Here is a 23,030-nt window from a genome sequence, read left to right as displayed (position 1 = left end):
GTTGAAGTTAGCGTATCTTGAAAGATTCTTAGTAACGTTTGTGTTTAAAACAAAATATAAATTTCACCTACGTGTCATAAATGGTATTTTTAACTGACATTTTAATTTACGATTAATCCATTGTTTTTATAGGTTAGAGTCAGTGCCGGTCCTAGCCTTTTGGGGGGGCCAAAGCAAAAATTAATGTGGGGGCCCCCATCAGTATGTTCGTAACACTACTTATAAGTCTTTGGCAGTGTGTGGGCCCCATGGCAAATCGAAGGCCCTAAGCAACTTGCTTAGTTTGCCTATAGGGAGGACTTGTACTGGTTAGAGTCCTCGACTACAAAATTACTTGAAAATGCCCATACCTAGTTGCTATAGCAGTAAAACTCAGGCCACTAATTTTCAGCTAAACACACAAGTGTAATAAAATCTACAAATGGCTGTATTAAGGTAAAAGTTTCAAAAAGCTCAAGTAGAATTCTTTCTCATTCACAGGAATCACCCTTGCATAAACAACACTGTCACAAAGGGGTTGCATTTAATATGAAACTACTACTACTACTATGATCTACAATGGTGCTGACATGTGTCCTTCGCTGGGTAGCAGAATGCTTTCTTCACCAGGATATAAGGGCTGCAAGAGAGGTCTGATCTGTTCCCACACGTCTTCAGAGATCTACCTAAAAAATACAAACACACAAGAGAAATACTGTCAATGTCTCATACCACACATGTCTCCATGTCATATACCCGTTTACTTTTTATTTTATGTTGTTACTTTATGTTATTGTATTTTATGCTATAGCCATTAGAAAGGAGTTAAAGGAATTACCCATTTGTGTCTCATGTGAATCTTTGGAAGATTCGTTTTTCGTTTTCAGATGTCCCCAGATACACAACAGAAGAAAAAAAAAGGGGAAAAAAGAATGCCCAAATGGAGGGTTTGGCGTTTTAAAAACGTCAAGCACCCCCCTTGTGAAAAGCCTTTGCAATACTGCATTAATCCGGAAGATGTCAATGTATCTCCACTGATCAGGGATGATCCAGTTGTATGACCTTTCTTTGGTTTACAGCTCTCTTTGTAGCGTGTGTACGTTTGCGGAGGTCACTTAAGATCATACACGGAGGCAGATTGCTTCGATTCCAGCAATAACTGACCGACAAGAGGGCATTCATTATTTGACGCCAATCCGGTGAGTGACAAAATAGGCTATGCACATTTGCTACCATTGTTTCACATCTACGCTGCCGTGTTTTGTCGCTTCTCTTCATTTGTGCGGTTTTCACACATCGGTCCCGCGGAACCCTTGATACAGTTCTCCAAACTACGTCCAAGTAATGAATTATAATTACAAATCATGTAACCGTGCTGCTTGTCCTCCACTAGCTTGCGTGACGGTCTGTTAAAGAAATGTACTCTTGTACGGAGCTTATGTTAAATACTTTCAACTCCTATTTTCCATTTGTTGTTGATAAACATCATTTACACGTAACGATAACCAAGAAACAAAAGATATTCAAAAGAGAATGCTACAGATGAACTTTACAGTTATCCCCGATATAGACATTTTGAACGGTACATAGCCGAATAATATAGCTGATATTATACATATTTTATAACTGATAGTACATAATATAATACTGTATATAGTAATAATAGTAATAATAGCTATTAATACATAATATTATTGTGTTTTGCCTATTGGTTTAAAAAAAAAACATTACACTAATGAAATTTCCAGCATTTGTGGCATAAAGTTGATTACCACAAAAAATTATTTTGACTCGTCCCTCCTTTTCTTACAAAAAAAAAAAAAAACAAACAAACAAACAAAAAAAAGAAAAGCAAAAATCTGGGTTACATTGAGACACTTACAATGGAAGTCAATGGTGCCAATCCGTAAATGTTTAAATACTGTTTCAAAAGTATAGTCACAAGATGTAAACCATATGCTTGTGAACATGATTTTAGTGTGATAAAATCACTTGCTAACCTTTTCTGTGTAAAGTTATCTCCAATTTTAGAACTTATTTGCCATGGCAAACCTGCTATAAACCCTAAAACCCTAATGCGACCGTAAAGATGACAATTTAAAAAACTTTACAGCACAGATAATACAAAAGTTTTAACAGAATTACTGTAAGTGCTTTTATCAAATTATAAGCTTCACTTTTCTGCCTTTAAACCCTCCAAAAGTGGCTCCATTCACTTCCATTGTAAGTGCCTCACTGTGATTTTAGCTTTTTTTTTTTTTTTTAAGAAAAGGAGGGACGAGTCAAAATAATTTTTTGTCGTAATCAACATTATGCCATGACCCCATGATGTGACCCATAAACCAAAACTTTCGCTTTCCATATCTGCTCCAGCTGCCAAGTAAGATCTTCTTTTATGAAGGATGCAGAAAGCCACAGGTCAACTAGGCGTCAAACTGCAGGATAGTTGATGGATCTCAGGAATGAAGTTGAAATGAGTTAATAACCAATATCATGATCTAGCTCTGCAACACATCCATATGATAACCCCTTAGTAGAATCACTATGATGTATCACTACAGCTCTAATAATGGTGTTGCTGTAATTCCAAAGGAGCGCCAAGAACTTCTTCTCACACTGTTTGTGTTGATGAAGCTATTTTTGATCTGTGACTTTTAAGCATGACCCCAAACTAGAGGTTGAAAGCTGAAAGGGATAGAGGGATTGTTAGGGAACGCACTGATTTCATTACCATGATATTAGTACAGGATGTTCCTATTTGAACATTCTGTTGTGCATAGGTTAAAGGAATATTCAAATTAAGCTGTATCGAAAGGATTTGTGGCATCATATTGATTACCACAAAAGTTTTTCTTTTCTTTAAAAAAATCTGGATTACTGTGGAGCACCTAGAAAGGAAGTGAATGGGGCCAATTCATAAACATTAAAATACTCACTGTTTCAAAAGTATAGACACAAGACGTAAACATAATTTTAGTGTGATCAAATCACTTACTAACCTTTTCTGTGTAAAGTTATTTTACAGCTTTGTTGCCATGACAATGTAATGTCAACTAACCCTAAAACGACCATAAAAATGATGACTGAAGCAGGTTTACAGCTCAAATAAAACACAAGTGTTAACAAAATTAATGTAAGTGCTCTTATAAAATGATAAGCTTCACATTTCTGTCTTTAAACCCTCCAAAAATTGACCCATTCAGCTGCCTTAATGTAACTTTGATTTTTGTTTTGTTTTTAAAGAAAAGGAGGGACGAGTTGAAATTAATTTGTGTGGTAGTCAACATTATGCCATAAATGCAGTCGATTGAGTTTAACTTGTATTGAACCTGGTATATTTCGTTAAAGTTGGCCATTATTTCCATTCTGCAGACCAGTACACAAACCACATTAAATTTGAGGTATATTAGAAGAACAGTTTTGTCCTAAAATTTTGGATACTACGGAGCCCCATCCCTTATAAAAAAATTACCATATTCATGCCTGATGAAGACCTAACTGGTTGAAACGTTGCTTTGAAATTAAAGCTCCAAACTTTTATTATAACAGTGTGTGGAAATCTACACTATTTTTTTTACATTTGTGTGTTTTTTGTTTTGTTTTTGTTTTTGTTGTTTTTCTGCACTTTAGCCCAACTTGGGTTTTGGATGTGCACACCAATTTGACAGTTTTTTCTACCATATTCATGTACAATTGTACGCCAATGTACCTCAAACCTGGTTCCTACATACATGTATTTCCATGACTTTTCGTGATTACTAGATAAGAGTAAAAAAAAAAAAAAAAAAAACATTTCGTAGAGATTACTTTCACAAAGAACAATTTCTAGCCAATGAAAAATTTTAGAGCAAAGCAACTAGAAAAACATTTGCAGGTTTTCCATAATAATAATTTAAACAAAAGCACATGTACAAAAAAAACCAGGGCAGTGCCATAACATTTGGTACTTTTTTGTTAGAGATCAACCCTATAATTTAATAATATAGTTATTATGCTGACCATGGACTACTGTGTTAGGATGATTACCGTACATGTAATCCCATGCTGACAGACTTAGTGATGTCAAAAGTGGACTTCTATTGCTACAGGTTGTTGTGACAATACAAACCACTTACACTGTAACCTTACACAGCTTCCTGAATGCCATGCAATGCAAGCTAGAATCACTCATGATTAAATAATTACACCATGTGGAATTTCTTACAAGATGGGGTTTGTTAGTCAAGAGAGTATGCGCATTGTGTGCTCTTAGTAGGTTATGACATGCATAAAAGCACATGTGGTGAAATGGTTGCATTATGTACACTTTAACAACCACCTGACCTGTGAGTCCATATGGACTGACATATCAAACCTGTAATCTCAGTCTGTTAGAAGCAGTTTAACAGACACACACACACACACACACACACACACACACACACACACACACACACACACACACACAGCCAGTGGTGCATTGCTGTTGGAAACACTACTCGTACAATCTCACAGCATACACCTAAAACAAATCTGCCCAAGTCATGGAAGTTGTTGGTAAGATAAGCAAATGCTTATTCTTATTCTTGTTTTTTATTTTATTTTATTATTATTTTTAATGAAAACATTTGAATAATTGTTGGTTAAGTTAGTGTTTATTGTTTAGTATTCTGCTATGTCAGTTGAGTTTAACATGATAATATATTTTTTCTTAATGTATTTTGAGGACTTAGGGTGAACTCATTACGAGTGAGACTGTGGACAATTTGTAATGAAGTGAAAATTGTTAGATTTAAAACGGATCATTCAGATAACATATATTTGATTTAAAAAGAAACACAACAACATCCTATGGTACAGTGATGTTGTCAGATGGTAATAGCATGGTACTTTGATATAGCTATACCATGATCTGAACTAAATGATTATCATGTTCGTGTACCATGGTATTGTACACTGACATTGTACATTCACCTGGTGAAATGTATTATTTAGTCTATTTAACCATTGTAAGTGCTGATCTGAAAGCAGGTTGGCTTATCCCCTTTTCTCCCCAATTTTGGAATGCCCAAGTCCCACTACTTACTAGGTCCTCATGGTGGTGCAGTTACTCACCTCAATCCGGTTGGCGGAGGACAAGTCTCAGTTGCCTCTGCTTCTGAGACCGTCAATCCGCGCATCTTATCACGTGGCTTGCTGTGCATGACACCGCGGAGACTCACAGCATGTGGAGGCTCATGCTGCTCTCCGCAATCCACACACAACTTACCACATGCCCCATTGAGAGCGAGAACCACTTAATCGCAACCACAAGGAAGTTACCCCATTTGACTCTACCCTCCCTAGCAACCGGGACAATTTGGTTGCTTAGGAGACCTGGCTGGAATCACTCAGCACACCCTGGATTCGAATTCGCAACTCCAGGGGTGGTAGTCAGCGTCAATACTTGCTGAGCTACACAGGCCCCCTCGTGGCTTTTTCTCTTTAAGATAATTTATCAGGGATATTTCCAGATTCACCAGGCAATTAAATAATTTAGCAAAAGAAAGCAGCAAAAAATCCCTGTGATCTAAGCAGTGGAGAGGCCATTAGGTTTAAAGGTAATCAGTGAATGATGGGTTGATTAAGGCCAAGATGGTCTTACCAGGGACCTGTAGACACACAGACATCTGGTGTAACCATCCAGAACATTCTTTTGAATTGAAAGAAAGTCTGCACTTGTGAAATCGTATGCTACTGGGACCTTTAGATCAATGGAAGTATTACATGCATAAACGCATCTCAGCTCAGGCTGCGATGTGTCTTTAACTACCCCTGTCCAACCGGTGCTGCGTTGTGCTCTCAAGTGTAAATGGATTAACAGTATGGTTGCTTGCCCTATTTGAAGAGGACAGGACAGGATAGAATCAAGTGGAATTAAGCCTGAGTTTGCACAAATGCTCAGTGTAAAGGTGTGTTAACTCTGATAGCAATTTGCAGAGATAACACTACCAGAAGCCATTTTTTTATGAGAGCTGCCGATTGGAGTCGACATAAGTGAGCAGAGTTTAACTTCATAAAAATGAGCAGTGACATGATTTGGTGACTACCAATGGTAGGGAAAATATTAGAACTCACGTGATCTAACCTCCCAATCTAGTAGGATACTATTATTGAGTAAAGCTGCCTTTTCATTTGCTGCATCCAAATATCCATACTTCCATACTATAAAGTATGCCAAAACCAGTATGCCAATAGAGTAGCATGTCAGAAGAATCCACAGTATTCATAAAAGAGTAAGCGAGAAATACAAGGATGACCTGCTATTTCCGGTGAGATTCTAAAGTGCAGATCAACTAGATGTTCTACTATCCCATAATACCTTGGGATCTGAGGAAATGTGACATTCAAAACGCTGGATTTTAAAGAATGGCGGTGAACCGTGAGTCGGACAGCTCTTTTCAACTGTAAGTGATATACTGTATATACAAAGAAAGTTGTTACTTGTGCTTAAATTGTGCTTGTGTAACAACAAATATATATATATATATATATATATATATATATATATATATATATATTTGTTCACAGGCAATACCTACAACCCCAGAAGTACTCCTTGCTCCTTGAAACAACCACACCGTCTTTTTCCAGAGCAGCCTGTATTTCTCCTGAGGTTACCTGTGGGTTTTTCCTTGTATCCCGAACAATTCTTCTGGCAGTTGTGGCTGAAATCTTTCTTGGTCTACCTGACCTTGGCTTGGTATCAAGAGATCCCTGAATTTTCCACTTCTTAATAAGTGATTGAACAGTACTGACTGGCATTTTCAAGGCTTTTGATATCTTTTGATCTCCTTTTCCATCTTTATAAAGTTCCATTACCTTGTTACACAGGTCTTTTGACAGTTTTTTTCTGCTCCCCATGGCTCAGTATCTAGCCTGCTCAGTGCATCCACGTGAGAGCTAACAAACTCATTGACTATTATACACAGACACTAATGCAATTTAAAAAGCCACAGGTGTGGGAAATTAAACTTTAATTGCCATTTAAACCTGTGTGTGTTACCTCGTGTGTCTGTAACAAGGCCAAACATTAAAGAGTATGTAAACTTTTGATCAGGGCCATTTGGGTGATTTCTGTTATCATTATGATTTAAAAAGGAGCCAAACAACTATGTGATAATAAATGGCTTCATATGATCACTATCCTTAAATAAAAGGCAGTTTGTTTTGCATGATCAGTCACATTTTCCAAATCAATGCCAAAATTTCACAATTTCTGCCAGAGTATGCAAATTTTTGAGCACAACTGTATGTCCTGCATACCTAAAGAACATACTGTTGTACTGGCCGAGAAGTGCGTCCTTCGCCAAATATAGTACATCTCTGACAGTACGCGATTTCGGACAAAGGGACTATCTCCAACTTTTACTTACGACTGTCTCATTTCACCCCCTAGTTGCAGTCATAATTAATTTGCAATGGATTGTATTCATTGTAAAGGAGAAGGCACTCTTGAATCGCAATGTGATATCATATTATAATATAATAACAATATTAACAATTCAGCAAATAGGGAGTACAAATTAACTCAAAGGCTATATTCAGACTGTCAGTCCAAATCCGATTTTTTTATGTATCCGATTGGAATCCGATCTTCATGATTGACTGTCCGCACTGTGTATCGCAACTGATCAGATCTGATTTGAATGTCCCGTGGCTATCTGCATTTTGTGTCATATCTGCATTGGTTGATATAGCAATGACATTGCTTCAGTATGGAAAAAAAAAAAAAAACAACACAGAGGGGGAATGGAATAGGGATTTTAGCTTATTACATGCCAATGTGTAGGTGCAGCGCTGGACTACGCCTTATGAGCAGTGGCAGAGATGGAGGAGGCTGGGATGCCCTGCTTTCTTTCGTGCTACCATCTCCGCCAGTATCATAGTTCGAAACGGTGTGTGGTCCAGACAGAAAGATTCCATTAATAATATTCTCAACTAGACCTACACTCCACCACACAGTTTATTTCCGCCACCACAGCTAGCATGTTTCCTGTAGCAATGTGACACGTCTTTGCGTTGCGTGAAAAAGTGACATTTGGGAAAAGCCACATGAGTGGTCAGACTGAAACAGATTTCCAGACATGTGATATGAATAGGATTTTAAACCACATATGAATAAACCTTGAAACTGATTTGTAAAAATCATATTTCATGTGATTTTGTTTTTTTTTTTGTTTTTTTTGCCATTCAGACTTGCTAAATATAATTGGATTCCAATCGGATATTCACAAAAACAGTCCAATCTGCCGAAGTAGCACACGGTTAGAATAAAATTTAGGACAAAAAAAACATTTATTTCTTACTTCTCGCTCATATGTTTGAATACATCATATCTGGTTTGGCGGTCACATGCGGTCTAGTTGCATGAGTTGAAATAATTTAACATATCCGAAGCTCAAATCAGATCCAAAAATTCTGCATCCGCAGTGGAAATGAGTGACTTCCGGACTGTCGTCTGTCATATGCCATGAAAAGACAGCTTAAATGCTGCCTTGTTGTCACTGACTGTCTATGACCTCCAGATATGACTCCAGATATGGGGTCGCAATTCCCCCCACCCCCACCCAAATGGCAGTCATATTGAACTTACAATTTGTTTTTTGAAACTTTGTGCTCATTGTTTTGATTGAAATACATTACATCCAGTCAGATGGTCAGATGGCTCAGCAGTTAAGGCTCTGGGTTACTGATCAGAAGGTCAGGGGTTCAAGCCCCAGCACTGCCAAGATGCCACTGTTGGGCCCTTGAGCAAGGCCCTTGACCCTATCTGCTCCAGGGGTGCCATATCATGGCTGACCCTGCACTCTGACCCCAGCTTAGCTGGGATATGTGAAAAAAAAAAAAAGAATTTCACTGTATATGTGCAAATGTGTGATATATAATTATAATTATTATAATTTGTAAAAAAGGCTGTAATATTAATCTATGTGTGGATATGCCTGGTAGGATTTAAAAAATATCCTAATGTGACAGCAATTTTTTATTTTTTTATTGTTTTAGCATGTTCCATGAGCAGCAGCACTAGCAGTCTCTACAGTGCCCTGGTTAAGACCATCAGCAGCCCTTCTCTCCCTCACCCCTGTGAATCCAGATACAATCTGGATAACAACCTGGATCTGGATCAGGACCTGGTGGACCCTTTGGAGCTGTTGAGAGAATGTAGAGAGGTTCTGAGAAACCGGCCAGCCCGATTGCACAGGGCTTTTGTTCATACTGGGCATGAAAACTCTAGGCACACGGCAATCAGAGTAATGCAGTGGAATGTTCTAGCACAAGGTATAAACCTAACTCTGTATTCATCCTTATAACAAAAAAATCCTACATACTACTCATGTTTAAAGGAATAGTTCACCCTAAAATGAAAATTCTGTCATAATTTACTCATTATGTCATTCCAAACCAGTATGACTTTTGTGTTTTCTTACGCAAAACACAATATATATATATTTTTAATGAATATCCCAGTCCGTCAATTCAATACAATAGGGCGCAACAGTGCCTGCCCACTTCTGAAGTATTTTTTCCCATTATTTTTTTCCATAGAAATTTTAGAAAATCCTTCATAAAAAAAAGTTCTAAGCCAGGAATCAATCCAACCACCTCCGAGGTGAATCACAACATTACAAACTTTGATTTGAAGCAAAAAAATGTGCTTGAAAATCGGACAATAAGACAAAGGTACAAGGCTGTGTAACTTAACATCTTTCATAAAGGCATGAACTACAATACCATGAAGCATTGCGAGTGATGTAATCGAATTCAAAACGATGAAAAAATATAAAACAATTGATTTAATATTCATTATAAGTACAAAAACAATATATTTTAATTTTATTGCAGAATATTCAGATATGCAGTGCAATGTATTCAGACCCCTTCATTTTTTTTTACATTTTGTTATGTTGCAGCCTTATGCTAAAATACTTTCAATTATTTATTTTTTTCACATCAATCTACACTCTATACCCCATAATGACAAAGCAAAAAACTGATTTTTGATAACTTTGCAAATTTATCAAAAAGAAAAACCTGAAATATCACATTGGTATAAATATTCAGACCCTTAACTCAGTACTTAGTTGAAGTCTTTTTGGGTATGAGGCGACAAGCTTTGCACACCTGGATTTGGGGATTTTCTGCCATTCTTCTCTGTAGATCCTCTCAAGCTCTGTCAGGCTGGATAGGGACCGTCGGTGGACAGTCATTTTCAGGTCTCTCCAGAGATGTTCGATTGGGTTCAAGTCAGACTCTGGCTGGGGCCACTCAGTGACATTCACAGAGTTGTCCCTAAGCAACACTTGCGTTGTCTTTGCTGTGTGCTTAGGGTCATTGTCCTGTTGGAAGGTGAAACTTCGGCACAGTCTGAGGTCCTGAGCAAACTGGACCAGGTTTTCATTAAGGATATCTCTGTATTTTGCTGCATTCAGCTTTCCTTGAACCCAGACCAGTCCCCCAGTCCCTGCTGCTGAAGAACAACCTCACAGCATGATGCTACCACCACCATGCTTCACCATTAGGATGGTATTGTGCAGGTAATGAGTAGTGCCTGGTTTCCTCCAGACATGACGCTTGCAATTGAGGCCAGACAATTTAATTTTCGTTTTATCAGACCAGAGAATCTTGTTTCTCACAGTCTGAGAGTCCTTTAGGTGCTTTTTTGCTTTCTTTCACTGAGGCTTCCGTCTGGCCACTCTGCCATAAAGCTCAGATAGGTGGAGTGTTGCAGTGATGGTTGTCCTTCTGCAAGTTTCTCCCATCTCTACACATGATCTCTGGAGATCAACCAAAGTGACCATCTTGGTCACCTCTCTTACCAAGGCCCTTCTCCCCAGATTGCTCTGTTTGGCTGGGTGGCCAGCTCTAGGAAGAGTCCTGGTTGTTCCAAACATCTTTCATTATGGAGGCCACAGTTCTCTTGGGAGCCTTCAATGCAGCCAAAAAATTGTTGTAGCCTTCCTGAGATCTGTACCTCGACACAATCCTGTCTCTGTGCTCTGCAGTCAGTTCCTTTGACCTCATGGCTTGGTTTTTGCTGTGAAACCTTATATAGACAGGTGTGTGCCTTCCCAAATCATGTCCAATCAATTGAATTTGCCACAGGTGGACTCCAATCAAAGCGTAGAAACATCCCAAAGATGATTTAGAGAAATGGAATGCACCTGAGCTAAATTTCAAGTGTCATAGCAAAGGGTCTGAATACTTATGTCAATGTGATATTTCAGTTTTTTCTTTATAATAAATTTGCAAAATTATCAAAAATCAGTTATTTGCTTTGTCATTACGGGGTATGGAAATCATTTAAATATTACAAATAATTTAAAGCATTTTAGCATAAGACTGCAACATAACAAAACATTTAAAAATGAAGGGGTCTGAATACACTGTACTGTATATAAAAATATAGAAGTAGTTTGAGAGTGTAGGGAGACCGACTTGGTTGCTTCATTCACAGTGCCATGGTTTGTTTGCCGCAATTCTCTTGATTGTTGGATCTTTGCTCTTCAGCAAAATGGGTGGTGTAATTCTTAACCAGGAATTTCTGGTTAAGTTGAAATAACTCATCATGGACCGATGGCTTCAACAGGAGCATATACCATCAATTAACAATATCGGAGCTCACAGTAGGTCTGTCTTTACAGGTTTATAAGTTATCGTTAAATATCGATTAGTCTACAAAGAAAATAAATTGGATTTTTACTTGCAGAACAAGACTGTTACACTCTATTGCAGTTGATAGTGACTTCAAAGTGTCATAAAGTTAGTCCATACAGCTTGTGTGCTATATTTCAAGTCTTCTGAAAGCATACAATAGGTTTTGACAGTAACCCGAAATGTAAGTAATTTTCCAATGAAAATCTTGACTTCCATTGCGTGAGTGAAGCTCATTCACAATGGCACGCATTCACACAAGAACTTGCGTTGTTTTTGCCGTTAAACAACACAAGTTCTCAAGTGAACAATCAAGCCACTGTGAACAAGTACTCTCAGAAACGCACAACTGACCCTTTTGCATGGGCAAGCATCTAGTAGTTGTTTTATAAAGTTCTACATGTTCAGCATTGCTTTCAATTAGAATAAATTATGGAAATAAGAATCTGTAGTTTACATATAACCTTCTCCATCTCTTTGTCTCTTTGCAGCACTCGGTGAAGGCATGGACAGTTTTGTGCAGTGCCCCATGGATGCTCTGAACTGGGCTGAAAGAAAGTATTTGATACTGGAAGAGATCCTAATGTACAGACCTGACATCCTGTGCCTACAGGAAGTTGATCACTACTTTGACATGTTTCAGCCTGTTCTGGCTAGTTTGGGCTACCAGAGCAGCTTCTGCCCCAAACCATGGTCACTGTGTCTGGATGTCGAGAATAACAATGGCCCTGATGGCTGTGCTCTCTTCTTCAATGAAAAACGCTTCCAGTTAATAAACACAACGCACCTGCGACTGTCTGCCATGATGCTAAATACCAATCAGGTTGCAGTCATAACTACATTGCGTTGCCAAGCAACAGGACGGGCTTTCTGTGTTGCGGTAACGCATCTGAAGGCACGGAGTGGTTGGGAGGTTCTACGCAGTGCACAAGGTTCAGATCTGTTGCGGAACCTGCAAAACATTGCACAGAGAATAGAGACGGAAGAAAATGCAAATACTGACGTTCCTCTGGTAGTATGTGGCGATTTTAATGCTGAGCCTTCGGAGGATGTCTATAAAAATTTCGCAGCATCTAGTCTTGGGCTCGACAGTGCATACAAGCATCTGAGTACGGATGGAAAAACTGAGCCACCTTATACGACGTGGAAGATCCGTCCTAGTGGGGAGAGTTGCCACACACTGGATTATGTGTGGTATTCACATAGAGTGTTTAATGTCAATGCGGTTCTGGACTTTCCTACAGAAGAACAAATTGGACCAAACAGGCTGCCTTCCTATAACTACCCCTCTGATCACCTCTCGCTTGTCTGTGACATTAGCTTCATGGATCTACCGTTTGTTTCCCAATAATTGGAGGTTTACTGGTAATCTCGCAAGACATTTACCACAGGTTAAGACTTATGTTGGCACAAGATTTCTAAATACTTTTGTTTCATGAATATTTAATGATTAGGTCTGTATATCCTCAAAGGAATGTTCCGAGTGCAATAGATGTTACAGCATCTGTGGCCTGCTGTTGATTACCACAGAAAAACATTTTGAATCATCCCAAATATCACTTTTAAAGGAATGCACTTACAATAAAAGTCTATGGGTGAACATTCAAAAATACATACAGTTTCGAAAGTATAGCCACAAGACTGAAACATTATAGATGTTAACAAGAGACTGATGTGACAAAATTACTTCATGTGCAAAGTTATATCCAATTTTTTTCAACTCCTGTCATCACCATGTATAGCTGGTAAGCCTGGCAACTTTTGCATGTGCACAAACAGGAACAGTAGAATGGTAGTCTGCCACTAAAAGGACTTAAAAGGATTTATACAACTTTACAGCTCAAATAAAAACAATTGTACTGAAGCATTAATATACTATAATATATAAACTCAGCCAAAAGAGAAACGTCCCTTTCTTAGGACACTGTATTGTAAATAAAATTTTGTAAAAATCCAAATGACTTTACAGATCTTTATTGTAAAGGGTTTAAACAATGTTTTCCATGCTTGTTCAATGAACCATGAACAATTTATGAACATACACCTGTGGAATGGTCGTTAAGACACTAACAGCTTACAGTTAAGGTCACAGTTATGAAAACTTAGGACACTAAAGAGTCTACTGACTCTGAAAAACACCAAAAGAAAGGTGGCCAGGGCAATAAATTGTAATGTCCATACTGTGAGACGCCTAAGACTACAAGCAAACAGGAAGGACAGCTGATTGTCCTCGCAGTGGCAGACCACATGTAACAACACCTGCACAGGATCGGTACATCCGAATATCACACCTGCAGGACAGGTACAGGATGGCAACAACAACTGCCCGAGTTACACCAGGAACGCACAATCCCTCCATCAATGCTCAGACTGTCTGCAATAGGTGCCTATGGGCACAAACCCACCTTCGCTGGACCAGACAGGACTGGCAAAAAGTGCTTTTCACTGATGAGTCACGGTTTTGTCTCACCAGGGGTGATGGTCGGACTCGCGTTTATCGTCGAAGGAATGAGCGTTACACCGAGGCCTGTACTCTGGAGCGGGATCGATTTGGAGGTGGAGGGTCCATCATGGTCTGGGGCGGTGTGTCACCGCATCATCGGACTGAGCTTGTTGTCATTGCAGGCAATCTCAACACTGTGCATTACAGGGAAGACATCCTCCTCCCTCATGTAATACCCTTCCTGCAGGCTCATCCTGACATGACCCTCCAGCATGACAATGCCACCAGCCATACTGCTCGTTCTGTGCATGATTTCCTACAAGACAGGAATGTCAGTGTTCTGCCATGGCCAGTGAAGAGCCTGGATCTCAGTCCCATTGAGCACATCTGGGACCTGTTGGATCGGAGGGTGAGGGCAAGGGCCATTCCCCCCAGAAATGTCCGGGAACTTGCAAGTGCCTTAGTGGAAGAGTGGGGTAATATCTCATAGCAAGAACTGGCAAATAAGGTGCAGTCCATGAGGAGCAGATGCACTGCAGTTCTTGATGCAGCTGGAGGCCACACCAGATACTGACTGCTACTTTTGATTTTGACGACCCCCCCTTTGTTCAGGGATACATTATTCCATTTCTGTTAGTCACATGTCTGTGAAACTTGTTCAGTTTATGTCTTAGTTGTTGAATCTTTTTATGTTCATACAAACATACCAAGTCAAATTATTTTCTGGGGTTATGGAATGGCACATTTGACACATGTTGTGGTGGTGTGTTTACGGCAGTAAAAATTATAAATGTTTATTCCTAAAAATGACTCTTAAGAAAGTAATTCTCCAGTTGTTTCTTGTTGAAAATATCATGCCTGTATAAATAGAGTATTTTCAACGGTCTGTAATTAACAGAAATAAAAGTTCTTTTAAGAAGATGTCAGGTGCTTTAGTAAAAACAATGCCTGTCTGTCATTTTTCTTTTCTTTAAACAACAATGCATTAATAATTAATCTATAAATCATTTCCCATGTGCAAAATGCTCAAAATTATGTTATATCATGGCTAGTTTAACCAGAATCTAACTGATCAATTGCAGGTAAGTACCTGTCACTAGAGCTACTTGTTTTATATAGTCATCCATTATCCACTTCCTGAAGGCATAAACATATTATAATACAACTGAATGCAATCCCTAGCCCTACCTTATACATTACACTCATGTAGGCCTTCCTACAGCCCCATAGGTGCCCTGCTCTTAACAAACTTGATTACAATTTTCAACTGAACCCCAAGACCTTGAATAGGTGGTTCAGGTGTTGCAGGATTATGCACCCCTGCCATAGAGATTCTGCAAAACTGACATTTTATATGCTTTCAAGTACAATACACATTTTAAGAACTAGCCCACTATTCCAATGCATGTCCTCTTGGTCTATTATTTATTATTGAAAATATTATATACTGGAATTCCCAGATTAACCATCTAGTATAACAATTTTACTAAATAACTATTAGAGTACATGTAATCATTGAGATGATTTTGTGGCACTGTCTTACTGTTTAAGAAAACACACACACACACAAACAAAAAAAAGCATTCTTAGCAAGAATATCAACATTCGGATGTAGGTATAGATAGATCAATTTTGGCGCAAGAACACAGTGCCTCAAATATCAAGCCACACTACTCCCCAGTGGCAGTGTGTATTACTGTATGTCCAGCTAAGCAAGGAGCAAGCCATATGAGTGTGTCTTTCTTTAATAAGCACTGAATACAGACCAAAAGTCTGCATGGTGATATATATACATACAGGTGCATCTCAGTAAATTAGAATGTCGTGGAAAAGTTAATTTATTTCAGTAATTCAACTCAAATTGTGAAACTCGTATTAAATAAATTCAATGCACACAGACTGAAGTAGTTTAAGTCTTTGGTTCTTTTAATTGTGATGATTTTGGCTCACATTTAACAAAAACCCACCAATTCACTATCTCAAAAAATTAGAATACATCATAAGACCAATAAAAAAAACATTTTTAGTGAATTGTTGGCCTTCTGGAAAGTATGTTCATTTACTGTATATGTACTCAATACTTGGTAGGGGCTCCTTTTGCTTTAATTACTGCCTCAATTCGGCATGGCATGGAGGTGATCAGTTTGTGGCACTGCTGAGGTGGTATGGAAGCCCAGGTTTCTTTGACAGTGGCCTTCAGCTCATCTGCATTTTTTGGTCTCTTGTTTCTCATTTTCCTCTTGACAATACCCCATAGATTCTCTATGGGGTTCAGGTCTGGTGAGTTTGCTGGCCAGTCAAGCACACCAACACCATGGTCATTTAACCAACTTTTGGTGCTTTTGGCAGTGTGGACAGGTGCCAAATCCTGCTGGAAAATGAAATCAGCATCTTTAAAAAGCTGGTCAGCAGAAGGAAGCATGAAGTGCTCAAAAATGTCTTGGTAAACGGGTGCAGTGACTTTGGTTTTCAAAAACCACAATGGACCAACACCAGCAGATGACATTGCACCCCAAATCATCACAGACTGTGGAAACTTAACACTGGACTTCAAGCAACTTGGGCTATGAGCTTCTCCACCCTTCCTCCAGACTCTAGGATCTTGGTTTCCAAATGAAATACAAAACTTGCTCTCATCTGAAAAGAGGACTTTGGACCACTGGGCAACAGTCCAGTTCTTCTTCTCCTTAGCCCAGGTAAGACGCCTCTGACGTTGTCTGTGGTTCAGGAGTGGCTTAACAAGAGGAATACGACAACTGTAGCCAAATTCCTTGACACGTCTGTGTGTGGTGGCTCTTGATGCCTTGACCCCAGCCTCAGTCCATTCCTTGTGAAGTTCACCCAAATTCTTGAATCGATTTTGCTTGACAATCCTCATAAGGCTGCGGTTCTCTCGGTTGGTTGTGCATCTTTTTCTTCCACACTTTTTCCTTCCACTCAACTTTCTGTTAACATGCTTGGATACAGCACTCTGTGAACAGCCAGCTTCTTTGGCAATGAATGTTTGTGGCTTACCCTCCTTGTGAAGGGTGTCAATGATTGTCTTCTGGACAACTGTCAGATCAGCAGTCTTCCCCATGATTGTGTAGCCTAGTGAACCAAACTGAGAGACCATTTTGAAGGCTCAGGAAACCTTTGCAGGTGTTTTGAGTTGATTAGCTGATTGGCATGTCACCATATTCTAATTTGTTGAGATAGTGAATTGGTGGGTTTTTGTTAAATGTGAGCCAAAATCATCACAATTAAAAGAACCAAAGACTTAAACTACTTCAGTCTGTGTGCATTGAATTTATTTAATACACGAGTTTCACAATTTGAGTTGAATTACTGAAATAAATTAACTTTTCCACAACATTCTAATTTACTGAGATGCACCTGTACACATGCACTCACTTAGAACTTTATTAGGAACAATATGGTCCTAGTAAAGTGCCTGATGTGGTCTTCTGCTGTTGTATCCCATCCGCCTCAAGGTTTAACGTGTTGCGCATTCTGAGATGCTATTCTGCTCACTACAATTGTACAGAGTGGTTATCCGAGTTACCGTAGCCTTTCTGTCAGCTCGAAACAGTCTGCTATTCTCTCATCAACAAAGCGTTTCTGTCCTCAGAGCTGCCGCTCACAGTTTATATTTTTTTAGGCACCATTCTGAGTAAACTCTAGAGACTGTTGTGTGTGAAATTCCCAGGATATCAGCAGTTACAGGCACCAACAATCATGCCATGGTCAAAATCACTGAGATCACATTTTTTCCCCATTCTGATGGTTGATATAAACATTAACTGAAGCTCCTGACCGATATCTACATGATTTTATGCATTTCACTGCTGCCACACGATTGGCTGATTAGATCTTGCTCTTATGGAAAGAAACTGGTACTTTTATTCACCAAAGTGGCATTCAACTGATCACAATGTATAGTCAGTACATTAATAATGCAAAAAATTACTATTACAATTTGAAAAAAAAATTAAACTACTTCAAAGAGTTCTCATCAAAAAATCCTCCATGTGCAGCAATGACAGCTTTGCAGATCCTTGGCATTCTGGCTGTCAGTTTGTCCAGATACTCCGTTGACATTTCACCCCACGCTTCCTGTAGCACTTGCCATAGATGTGGCTGTCTTATCAGGCACTTCTCACGCACCTTACAGTCTAGCTGATCCCACAAAAGCTCAATGGGGTTAAGATCCATAACACTCTGTTCCAATTATCTGTTTCTTTGCCCACTCTAACATTTTTTTTTTCCTGTTGTCTTTTTCTTTGCAATTCTTCCCATAAGGCCTGCACCCCTGAGTCTTCTTTTTACTGTTGTACATGAAACTGGTATTGAGCGGGTAGAATTCAATGAAGCTGTAAGCTGAAGACATGTGAGGCATCTGTTTCTCAAACTAGAAACTCTGATGTACTTATCCTCTTGTTTAGCCTTCCACATCTCTTTCTGTCCTTGTTAGAGCCAGTTGTCCTTTGAAGACTGTAGTGTACACCTTCGTATGAAATCTTACGTTTTTTTGGCAATTTCAGGCATTGATTGATTGATGAGTTTCTAGAGAAAGCGGTTTCTTTTTTTGCCATTTTTGACCTAATATTGACCATAAGACATGCCAGTCTATTGCATACTGTGACAACTCAAAAACAAACACAAAGACAATGTTAAACTTCATTTAATGAACCAAACAGCTTTCAGCTGTGTTTTATACAAGGGCAAGTGATTTTCTAGTACCAAATTAGCAATTTAGCATGATTACTCAAGGATAAGGTGTTGGAGTGAGGGCTGCTGGAAATGGGGCCTGTCTAGATTTGATCAAAAATGACTTTTTCAAATAATGATGGTGCTGTTTTTTTTACATCAGTTGAATGCCACTTTGGTGAATTAAAGTACCAATTTCCTTCTGAAACAGCAAAATTATTCCAAACTTTTGGCCGCCAGTGTATATATATAAAAAAAACATTTGTGTTTTTAACAATTTGATTTGGTCTGATTGGGCTTTTAAAAATCTTGGCTCTCAGCAAGTTGTGGATTGTGACCAGCACTAATATCAACTGGCAGAGGGAATGTCTCATGATGTCATCTTTTAGTAGGTTAGGGCTTTGTAATAGACCTTCCTTTTGTTGCTTTGGTTTACATGATATACATATTATAAAAATCTAAGTGGGTAGACTCAAAAACTATGCCAGCATCCTGTGGAGATAACTTTTATTTATTGGACTTTTTGCCTTTAAAGGACAGTAGAGTGTAGACAGGAAAGTAGGCTCGACATGACCCGACAGGACCCAGGTTGGACTCAAACCTGGGTCCCCATAAGCAAATAGCTCTTATATGCCCCGAGCATCTGCACATTTTGTTAGTCTCCTGAGACTGAGACACAAACAGGCTTTCAAGATGTGAAAACTTAAGCATTATGTAGGGAAAAAAAAAAAACACCACCACAGCTCATTCGTGACAGTTTTTATATTGGAGTAAAATCTACTTGAGTACACGTTTAAACAAGAGTATAACAAAATAGAATATACTTAATGTTGAATATACAAACTAGATTATTTTGAAGACAAACATGTTCTCCCTATTTAAAGACTAATAAAAAGCGAATCGCAAAAGAAAACAAATCGCAAGAAAAGTTTGTATTTGCAATGAGGATTGACCTTTTTCTTAAACTGTACTTCTGTGACAACAAATTGGTATTATTCAAGATGTCCAGTCTCATATAGTGGACATGGACTTGATTACACCATTGACCCAAATTGTACGGTCTGCATTTCTTTCATCTATCCAGGATTTGATAATAGAAGTTTGGTTGCCAACAATACTGTGCTTGGTACAAGGTGTGGAAAAAAAAAAAAAAAACATGAGCTTAACACAAAAGCTTAATAAGTTTGACTTAGAAAAAGAAAAACAACAAGAACAAAAATTAAACTGTTCTAAGGCTGCATTGTTTATACATTCAGTAAACTGTATAATTCATATATACAAAAGTCATTTTTTCTTCTCTTAGTAGAGGCAGAGGGAAAATCAATTTTGAATTTCCTGTAAAACAGCCACACAGGCAGAAGCGTGCGCTGATCGTCAAAAGAAATTGCTGGTTTTCCCTTGCAATTGTAACATAAAATAAAAAAAACTCTATACAATTATAAAAAGTTGAATTTATCCTCCCTCAAAAGTTCACATTTGCTTTTCAACTCCACTACTTCTCGACTACTCACTCTTTAGTATTGTTAAACACTTGTTAGTGTCAGTTGATTTAAAAATAATTAAAAAAAATACACAGAGAATGTACATTGTAGTGTTCTTTACATTGGTCCCCTTAACAACTTGTAATTGAAATGATGGATATCCAGTAATTGTTTGATGTGTATGCAGATTTTATCCACATGATGTAAGAATTGTGGCACTGATACAGGCTGAGTCTATGCCACATTGCGTTTTGTGTCTTTGCGTGATGGTGTCAAATATGAAACCACATTTGAACTCAAACTGTACAAGTCAATAGAAATCTTCAATATGGTCATGTTGCCAAAAATGAGTTAAAAATACTATTGAATAGTATCTGAGGATGGTAGATGTCTGTGTGTGTACATTTATTATTGGTTATGACTGACAAAACTGCTTTACTCTTCAGCTCTCCGCTGCTTCCGACTGTGGTTTTGAACCCTCCTCTACCACCTCTATTACTTCCTGTATTGGATTTTCCTGCTCAGGTCTCAACTGGACCATGATCACTTGTTCTGAAGTACTGTCTGGTTTTGATTCAGAGTTTTGGACAGTGCTCTGTTGAATCTGGAACTGAACTGGGACCTGTCTCTGAACAGAAACTGGAACTGACACTGGATTCTGGGCAGAAACTGAAGCAGGTACCGTGACCTGCGTTGGACTCTGGATTGAAACTGGATTGGACGCAGTTTGAACAGAGACTGGGAGTTGCGCTTGCGTCTGCATTGAAATCGGGACCTGCGTTTTCGCCTGAGCTGGACTCTGCTGGGCTGGCACTGCCAGCCGCACCACCTGCGTTCCTGGCGCCACAGACATGGGTGTGATGGCCCGGACGGCAAGGGGAGCGCCCAACAGATTGATGCCCGTAGGGGTGCCAGGTTTGGCATGTAGCTGGCACTGCGCAAGATGGGTAGCAGGGATAGTGATTATCTTGGCGAGCTGGACTGTGATCTTATCACCGTTCTCTGCTGTGGCAGGCACCATCGTTGGCATGGTCTGGATCAAGACTTTGGGTGCATTTGCACCAGGTCCTGTGCCAGTGTTTGTGGGCGCTGTGGTGAAAAGCGAAGGGTTTGCAGACTGCACAGCCACCGTGGAGATCTTCTGACCCAAGGAGTTCGTCATGACAACCGGCACTTGCATAGCAACCCGCACAGTCCTGTGCACATTGACAACATGTTTTTTAGAAACATTATCTTTAAACACAACCACATTTAATTCTAAAAATAAACTAAACTAATTTATCTATTATTTTAATCTACTTGCATCCAATAAATTAAATTCTTTAATCCACTCTGGTTACCTGGGAGCACTGGCATTAGAGATGATGGTGGCATGGGACGGCTGTGATGAATCTGTTGTCGTGGAGATCGTTACAATGCGTTGAACAGGAGTTGCCATGAGCGGAGCTTTAGCTTTTGGTGAGCCCGGGTGGACCACAGTCCTACTGCCCCCTCTCAAGATGGCAGGGGTTTTGGAGAAGTCAGCCGTCAACAGAGATTCAGAAGGAGGAGGGACACGCTCGTAGGTATTCTCTCCGCTCAGGTCATCACCAGGGTCGCACTTATCATCATCAATGATGATAATGTCTTTAGGCATTTCCTTAAACTGGTACACCAACCTCTGACCTTCTACTTTGGCCAAGATACCTCTCTGATAGTAATACCTGAGAAAGAAACATGCATTAAATACAATTTTAAATATGGACAGTTCTAGTCCTGGATGCTGATTGGTCAATACAGTGTTTCAGCCATGTTAACATGATTTAGTAACAGTTTAAGGCAAAACACCTGTTCACCTTGCACCAGAGGTCAACTACCCTTAGCAATCCACATTTACATCTTTAAGTCAAAAGATGGCACTTAAATTTGTGACCTTCATTTTTGTATTATGTAGTAACTGTTTCATAGAAGCAATAAGGTGCTTGAGGCTGTTCTATATTGTGTATATAGTCACAGCTGAAGGGGTTACAGGTACTCTGCTGCATGTTGTGCACAATAACGCCCTTCAGCCATGACTATATTCACAATATAGCACAACCTTATTGCTTGCTTATTTATTGCCTCCAAAAAAAATCAATACAGTTGAAGTGTCTAAGTTTAGAAGAAGAAAAAGTGCTCTCTCACTGCACTTACAATAAAAGTATGTAATTTCTTGAATTGCAAAAATACAGTTTTCTTAATTCCCCCCCACCAACTGGTAAAACAAAGAGACAGTCCTGCCCCCAACTCACGCCACTGGTTGAGTCAGTGTTATTGTGTTTGTATAGACTGGTCGCTCAAAACAAACGGGAGGAATTTTCATAGTGCTACAGAGACAGTGCTTACAGTTTTCAAGAAAATTAACCTATGAATGGCTGTACTTATACAGTCTCTGCATATTAAGCTTGAATAGAAGAAAGTATTTTAACACAAAAAAAGTTACATACTTTAGCTTTAACATAAACATAGTAAATTCAAAGGCGTCTCTCTCTCACCTGAGCGCTCTGCCCATGGTTTCATAGTTCATGTCTGGTTTGTTCTTGTGTTTTCCCCAGAGTTTTGACACAGCTTTAGAGTCCACCAGTTTAAAGATTCCCTTCTCTCTCTGTGTCCACTTAATATATCTGGGACAGGTGTTCTTATCCTGCAGCAGGTCCAACAGGAACTCCCACAGGTATGTACTTCCTGTAAGAAAACAGCACAGGCATAACATTAGGCAAAATCAAAGTAATACATGCTAAATAATG

The 23,030-nt window shown here is 39.0% G+C and overlaps 2 protein-coding genes across 12 annotated transcripts in view; one reads left to right on the top strand and one right to left on the bottom strand.

Annotated features, from left to right (window-relative positions):
• Nucleotides 1–1,041: 1,041 nt before the first annotated feature.
• Nucleotides 1,042–13,018, top strand: LOC127443400 (nocturnin-like). Its single transcript, XM_051701978.1, has 3 exons — nucleotides 1,042–1,178; nucleotides 9,004–9,279; nucleotides 12,144–13,018. Exons 2-3 carry the CDS (start codon nucleotides 9,012–9,014, stop codon nucleotides 13,001–13,003), a joined length of 1,128 nt encoding a protein of 375 aa, XP_051557938.1. The 5' UTR covers nucleotides 1,042–1,178; nucleotides 9,004–9,011; the 3' UTR covers nucleotides 13,004–13,018.
• A 6,510-nt stretch (nucleotides 13,019–19,528) lies between these two features.
• Nucleotides 19,529–23,030, bottom strand: part of LOC127443395 (ETS-related transcription factor Elf-2-like) — a 39,470-nt gene continuing 35,968 nt past the window's right edge. For all 11 annotated transcript variants that reach the window (XM_051701955.1, XM_051701950.1, XM_051701957.1 and 8 more), the window contains 3 exons: nucleotides 22,779–22,968; nucleotides 21,606–21,968; nucleotides 19,529–21,461 (listed from right to left, as the gene is read on the bottom strand). In XM_051701955.1, the coding sequence (XP_051557915.1) occupies nucleotides 20,708–21,461; nucleotides 21,606–21,968; nucleotides 22,779–22,968 (1,307 nt within the window). In that variant the 3' untranslated portion in view covers nucleotides 19,529–20,707. The remainder of the gene's footprint in view (nucleotides 21,462–21,605; nucleotides 21,969–22,778; nucleotides 22,969–23,030) is intronic.

Source organism: Myxocyprinus asiaticus, chromosome 7 (assembly GCF_019703515.2).
Source record: "Myxocyprinus asiaticus isolate MX2 ecotype Aquarium Trade chromosome 7, UBuf_Myxa_2, whole genome shotgun sequence".
NCBI lineage: Eukaryota > Metazoa > Chordata > Actinopteri > Cypriniformes > Catostomidae > Myxocyprinus > Myxocyprinus asiaticus.
Note: the sequence above shows the minus strand (reverse complement) of the source record. Positions and strands in the feature narration are given on the sequence as shown.